At 47.4% G+C, this 6882-nt stretch overlaps 1 protein-coding gene across 1 annotated transcript; it reads left to right on the top strand.

Annotated features, from left to right (window-relative positions):
• The first annotated feature begins 703 nt into the window (after positions 1–703).
• LOC112953802 (ankyrin repeat domain-containing protein 40-like) lies at positions 704–5284 on the top strand. The gene is made up of 5 exons (XM_026046921.1): positions 704–837; positions 1537–1685; positions 2971–3456; positions 4022–4197; positions 4857–5284. The coding sequence occupies exons 1-5, from the start codon at positions 704–706 to the stop codon at positions 4998–5000; spliced, it is 1089 nt and encodes a 362-aa protein (XP_025902706.1). The 3' UTR covers positions 5001–5284.
• The last annotated feature ends 1598 nt before the right edge of the window (positions 5285–6882 follow it).

The following is a 6882-nucleotide window of genomic DNA, read 5'->3' on the forward strand; positions in this document are numbered from 1 at the left end:
AAAATGCCACCGAGCCGCGGGGTAACCTCTGTCACGCTCTTTTGAGCATTTTTTAAATGTCACCCCTGCTCGCGCATGATCCTCTGGAGTCCTGCGGGAGATGGCGACTCTCCGCAGGCCCATGGGAGACACGCTGCGCACCTGGAAAAATGGGAATCGGCCTGGCTCCAGCCAGGGCGAATTGATGTGACTGTATGTTTTTAAGGCTAGTTTATGCGGGTAAATACCCGGGAGCTGCTGAGCAGGTAAATGCTGCAGGTGCCTCTTTGCACTGCGGTAATGGCCACAGCAGGTGAAAGCAATGCTACAAATCCTTGATTGAAGGGCAGGTTAACGGGGACGGCCCCGATCAGAAAGGTAAATAATAGGGAGCGAGCAGAGGCCATGGCAAATCTTGGAGCAGATCCCTGCGTGGTGGCAGGTACTGGTGCCAGGGCAGGAGCCCCGGGGTGGGAAGGGGCTCCCGCGCTCCATGGCGGGCGGGACGCGGTGCCGGGCGGCTCGAGGCACCCGGGGCCCCGCGCGAGGCGGCGCGACACAAAATGGCCGCGGCGCCGCGGGGCCGGCGGCCGGGCGGGCAGGGCCCGGCGCGGCGCTGAGGTGGCGCCCGCCTCGCCGTCCCCTCCCGGCCGCGGGACGGGAAGAGGCGGGCAGAGCCGGGCCGGGCCGAGGCCGCCCCGCGCTGGCGCTCGGCGGCGCGGCCATGAGCGGCCCCGCCGAGGCGCGCGAGCTGCCGGAGCGGCTGCGGGAGGCGGCGGCGCTCGGCGACGTGGACGAGGTGCGGCGGCTGCTGCGCGCCGGGGCCGACGTCAACTCCCGCAACGAGATCAACGGCTGGTGCGTGCGGGGCCTGGGCGGCCGCGGGGGGGGTCTCCGGTCCCAGGGGAGGCTCCCCCGGCCCTGCGGGAGCCCTCGGGGAGCCGCTCGTGGGGACGGAGCCGCCGCTACGTCCGTGTCCGCGGGGACGCAGCGCCGCTCGCGGAAAGGCCACTCTGAGCTGGACAGCGCCGAGCTCTGCTGCTAAAGAGGGTGGCGGGGAAAGAAGGCCACCCTTGGCCACCGGCAGACACACCTCGCCCGGCTCTGTGTTGCCCCGAAGCACTTATAACCGAATTGGAACTTGCAAACAAAGTCACCCCATGGAGGAGCTTTGCTCCCTGTTGCTTCCAGTGCATGTGTGGCCCTGGCAGGTGGTTGTGGGCAGGTGGGGCGGACAGGTCGGTGGTCACAGGCAGGTGGGATGGGGCTCACAGACCAGGTCGGTGTCACGGGCAGGTGGAACAGGGCTCACAGACCAGGTTGGTGGTCACAAGTGGGCAGTACAGGGGCTCACAGACCAGGTCAGTGGGCATGGGCAGGCGGAATGGGGCTCATGGACAAGGTTGGTGGTCATGGGCAGGTGGAACAGAGCTCACAGACCAGGTCAATGGTCATGTGAGGGCAGGACGGGGCTCGCGGACCAGGTCGGTGGTCACAGATGGGCAGGACGGGGCTCGGTCGCCTCCATCGTGGCTCACCCAGACCTCACTCCCGTAGGACCTGCCTGCACTGGGCCTGCAAGAGGAACCATGCGCGCGTGGTGGCCTGCCTGCTGGACGCCGGCGCCGACAAGGCCATCCCCACGGCCAAGGGAGAGCTGGCCGTGCAGCTAACGGCCAAGCCGGACATCAGGAAGATTTTGGGAGGTACCTTTTTATTTATTATTCTAAAATTCCCTAGGTCTCTTAAGGTGTTAATGCTTTTATCTTGGCCCCTTGATTATACCAAAGTATCTAGTTATACAGCCCCAATTTCTAGCTGTAATCCATACTCATGCGAATAGCCTTGAGGACTTTCAGAAGTTCGGTTCTATTCAGAAGTCATCGTTTCTGAGCATTTTGTTATTTGCTGTAATGATTTTGCTTCATGGTTCTGCCTATACACCCAGCAATTCCCACTGAACTTTTCATCCCTGCCACTTTTGAACACTCCAGGTGCCTCTTCCCACCAGCACCTGTGTACTGTGGACTCCAGATTGCTTTAGGTGTGTCACATTTACAAGTCCTGATGCTTATCGTCTATTGGTACTTAGACGTGAACAGCTCTCCCTGGTGATATGATCTTAGGTTAAAGGTGCACAGTCTTCCTAGAGGAAGTAGCAGCTAAACCATGACTAAGTTGCAGCTGAAGGAATGCCATGTACTTTGCACAAACAGCTTAGTTTTGAGCAAAAAGAAACCTAATTCTCATTTTAAAGAAATGAGCCCCCATTTCTTCAGCTTTGTTCGGGCCAAATGACTTGAGTTCTGTTTTTAACATCTAAACTGACAAGGCTTTGTGAATAAATGCCCTGTCTATGGTTGCCTTATGTGTCTGTCAAGTTAATTGAGCTTTCATGTGTTGGCTGTGGAATAGGCACTTATTACTTATATTCTTCTAAATGCTTCTTATTCTGGTCATGCAGAGCTGTTGACCAGATCTTTCTGAACTGCCTTGATGTTAGGATAAATGTCCTGTCATTCTCAGTCAGGTCAGATTTTAATTTACTGCAGTGCTTTTAAGCAAGAGAAAAGGAGGCTTGGGTCTTACCAGTATTCACTAACCACAATAAATAATGACGTTTAATTTGTTGGCGTGGGTCGCAATAAACTATACACAGCAGTATATTAAAGGCATTACAGAATGAGGTTTAGCCAGGAGCTGTTGGTCAGTTCCTTTGAAAATGCAGGAACAGCAGTGCTAGAAAAGACATTGCCTTAAGTGTTTCCTTCTGCTTTGCTTTTAAAAACCAAAACACATTGCAAAACATCCCATTTCTTTCTTTCATTGCTTATGATAAATTAGCATTGTCCTTATGATTACCTCAAAATAAGAGGTTGCTGTTTTAAGATACACTAAGAAATCTTTGTATTCAAAATGCAAGCTCTAATGTGTTTTCTTTCTTTTCCCCTCTCTCCTTCCTATCCCTGCATTTCTGAACTGTATGGATAGAGGAGGAAAACGACTGTCAAGAAGTGAAAGATCTGAATTTGCCAATTGTTGCAAACTACTTGGCCAATCCCCCATTCCCTTACATTTGCCCTAAAGCAAGCGTTCCGGACGACGTGACGGCGTCCCAGAGTGACAGCGATGCCACGTCTTCCGCTTCCCAGCATGAACCTAGTCCGTGCTCATCCGCAACTCGGGTTGAAAGCGTTTGCACACCTACATCGCTGAATGGTGAAGAGGACTTTCCTGCTTTAGGCGCTGCAGAGGAGCTGCCCACCCCGCCGGCAACTGCCCCAGCACCCAAATGCGTAAAACCGAACGTGCAGAACGGCCCCGTTTGTCACCCATCCTTGTCTCACAGCAGAGGCCTCTTTGCTCCGGTGACATCGAAACAGGCCGTACCGCAGCAACCAAACGGGTCCCCTACAGGCCCCGCACCAGCCTTTCAACCCTTCTTCTTTACCGGAGCTTTCCCATATAGCATGCAAGGTAAGGAAGGGTGATTTCTCATCTGTCATGTGTCATTCTCTGTTTTGGTTACTAGTGGAAGTTGAATTTAAAAATGAATCGTTTGGCTTGCAGATTGGTTTGGAATGGAGGCAGAGATGTTGATGGGTTTTTTTTTTCTGCTAAGGAAAATAATTGGTTATATGGCATCTTAAATATAGTACCCTTTGCAAGCTTTTCTAAAATTATTCTTTCCTCCCCATGGAAGAATTGGTCTTTATGCCAAAGCAAACATAAAATCCAAATTTTGCAGAACATACTTAGTAAAAAGTGCATCTCTTGATAGCTTGTTAGTGGCCTGACTTGAGAACTGGATGGATCAGACTTTTAACATTGTGAATGTTTCCCCTGTACATTTCTGTTCTGTCTCAACCACGGACTGCTGTTGAAATAAACCCTTCCATTAATTGTGCAGCTCATTTCCATGGGATAATGGGTATTGTATTTATAAAACCTGAATTCAAAAGAGAACTGTAGGTACTTTAACCTTAGGTCTTTTGTCTGTCTTTGAAAGGGGAAAAAAAATCCCTTCTTTTTCTCCAATTAGAGCTTGTGCTTAAGGTAAGAGTGCAGAATCTCAGAGACACTGACTTCATTGAGATTGAATTAGACAGACAAGAACTGACCTATCAAGATCTGCTCAGAGTAAGTTGCTGTGAATTGGGTGTTAATCCAGAACAAGTAGAGAAGATCAGGAAATTACCCAACACGCTGGTGAGAAAGGTAAGTTTTTCAAATCTCAGGTTAATTTGGCGTTGTTTTGTAGGTATCAGAGAAGATAATTCTGTAAAGATCAGCAGAACACAGCATTGCGCTCACAAAACAAACAAACAAAAAAAAAAACCAAACCTGACTTAAATTCCCAGAATCATTTTTTTCTTCTTGGGCATTTAGTGTATTTCAAAATACTTTTGTCAAATGTCAAAGTATTTCAACTCTTGAAGCACATGAAATGATTCCAGATTGATGTTTTTAATGTATCAAAATCAATGCATTACCCTGCTTTTGGCATAATCAGCATGTATTGTTTAAGTGCTTGCTTGTCTAAAAAGAACAAATACTAAGGGGAGAAAATTCACAAATTGGCATGTGAATAATTTAAAATCACTCAATCAAGAAAAGAACATGCTGCTCAGATTTAGATGTACCTGGAATCCTGTAAATGAAATTTGTTGGTCACTACTGTCAGTAGAGTGACATATAGAAACACAGTGCTTTGAAGAATGAGTATAAACTGACAGGATTTTGGGAATTATTCCCATTATAGGATGTGAACAGTGTCTAGTTTTAGCTTTTACTTCCTTTACTGACTGTAATTAAATAAGAAGTAACAGTAGATGTGTTTAGAAGTGATTTGTTCTTCTCCTTTCCATCTTTAAAAGGACAAGGATGTTGCCAGACTTCAGGACTTTCAAGAACTGGAACTGGTTCTTGCAAAAAGCGATAACTCTCCTTTCAGAAATGCTGCATCGACTCTCACTGAAAGACCATGCTACAATAGTAGAGCATCGAAGCTGACTTACTGACTCTTCTAGATGAATCTAGAATATGAACACCTGGTAATTACATGCTACTGCAGTTGAAGGCAGTGAATTAAGTGTGTGTGTGAAACCTTAAGTTATTGTTAGGGTTAATATTTTAACTAATAGTTTATCTTTGATATTTAATATCCCCTTTGCTTTTATTTTTTTACTTGATGCTGTATTCAGATAAAGGATACCTCATTTGTCTACTAAAATCACATGCTTCCAATGCAGTTCAATAAAGTTTATTAGTTGTACTTGGCAAGAGAGGGCAGGAAGAACATAATTGTTGGTGTGAAACATATGTTGAGTCCTTGCAATCTTCAACCAAGTTACAGTACTCTGGGAAAGAGATTCAGGAAAACCTATGTATTATTTAAAATTCCTCCTTAAGTTGCACTTTAGAGGTTTATGGGGGCATATCGTGAACCGTTGCTCTCTAAAAAGGTAAAGGGAGCAGTTCCTGAAGATCTTCCTAAAGTTTTAGTGAGATACAGTGTCTTTTTCCACAACACAGGGTTATGTGAACAGAGGAGGGGCTAGCTGAAGGTTTACATTAGGGAAGAATGTGACTTTCTTTCTGTTTGAGACATGTCTCAGACAGTTCAGACATAGGCACAGAAGGGAAGTGCACTAGTAATGAGTTAAGTGCAATGGAGATTCCTTATTATTTGAGCCCTGGGCACAGAGGCCTGCACTGGCTCTGTGCAGGTAACCCCCCCCCCCCCCAGCACTGTACATGGAAGGACACAAAAGTCTCATTTTCCTGCAGCGCCAGGACAGCTGGCTGTATTGCTGCTAGAGAGAAGCATATATGAAAAATACTGCACTTGGGTTTGTGCTGGTGTCAGCTAGCAGCCCTGCACCACACTGCAGGACAGGGCTAGATAGCCTTACTGTTCCCCCTAAGCACAGCTCCTTAGCATGCGACACTGTCTGGCCCTGCACTTAAAATAAAGAGTAGTGCAATAAGATGGTCCTCAGCCATTATGAGCAGCTGTTGCTTTCCTCGGTAACAGTAACATAAATGGTGGGATCCTTCCCCCTCCATAAGAAAATGGGGAAGAGCAGCCCCTAGCCTACTCTTCCACTTGTATGATGCTGCAGTTAACATTCCATTTCAAAAGCAAGTGGCTTGGTTTTGGCTGAGGAGATAGGGAAGGGAGAGGAGAGCAGAGTGGGTCATTCTTTTTTTTCCCAGCTTGTTGAGAAGGAAAGCTGCTTTGCTTGCATGGAAACTCAGTACTGGAAGTAGGTAACACTATAGCCAAGCCTCACCCAGAACAGGCCAGGGATAGACGTGTATACGTTTGAGGTGTCATAAACCTAAGGAACACAATATGCTCTCAATTGGCCATATTAACATTGACAAAATAGGAGAAAGGGCATCTAGTATTGCATCCCCTGAAAGAATAAATAAGCTGTAACTCGACATTGCACAGTGGGTACTCTCACTTCTACATAGTGTCAAATATTTTAGCCAGAGAAGTAGTGCAGAGGGCCTCCAACTATTTCCCCTAAACATACAAACAAAACTAAGTAATTACATCTTCAGCTCAAAATTTTTGCATAGGGGATTCAGAATTCAGATCATTCTTTCCCGTTTGTTCCATATTACACTGTGTGACTCATCATCTCTGCCATCCCTTGCACTGCTGCTCTTCAAGGTAGGTAAGAGCACAAAAGTGGAGTTTTATTAGTTGGAATCTTGCAGCATTCCCTGGGTAGCTGCGCTCCCTTCATTGAGGCGGTACCTTAGTGGGTAAGTGTGATTTAATGCCAGCTGGGCTCGAGCCGATGACACAGTATAAAATAAAAATCCATAGCTCCACCACCCTCTTTTCTTGGAGGACAGGGGACTGACTTTTAGCTTAACACTTGCATA

The sequence above is a fragment of the Nothoprocta perdicaria genome, unplaced genomic scaffold (genome assembly GCF_003342845.1).
Source record: "Nothoprocta perdicaria isolate Ctin4 unplaced genomic scaffold, notPer1 scaffold_46, whole genome shotgun sequence".
NCBI classification, from domain to species: domain Eukaryota; kingdom Metazoa; phylum Chordata; class Aves; order Tinamiformes; family Tinamidae; genus Nothoprocta; species Nothoprocta perdicaria.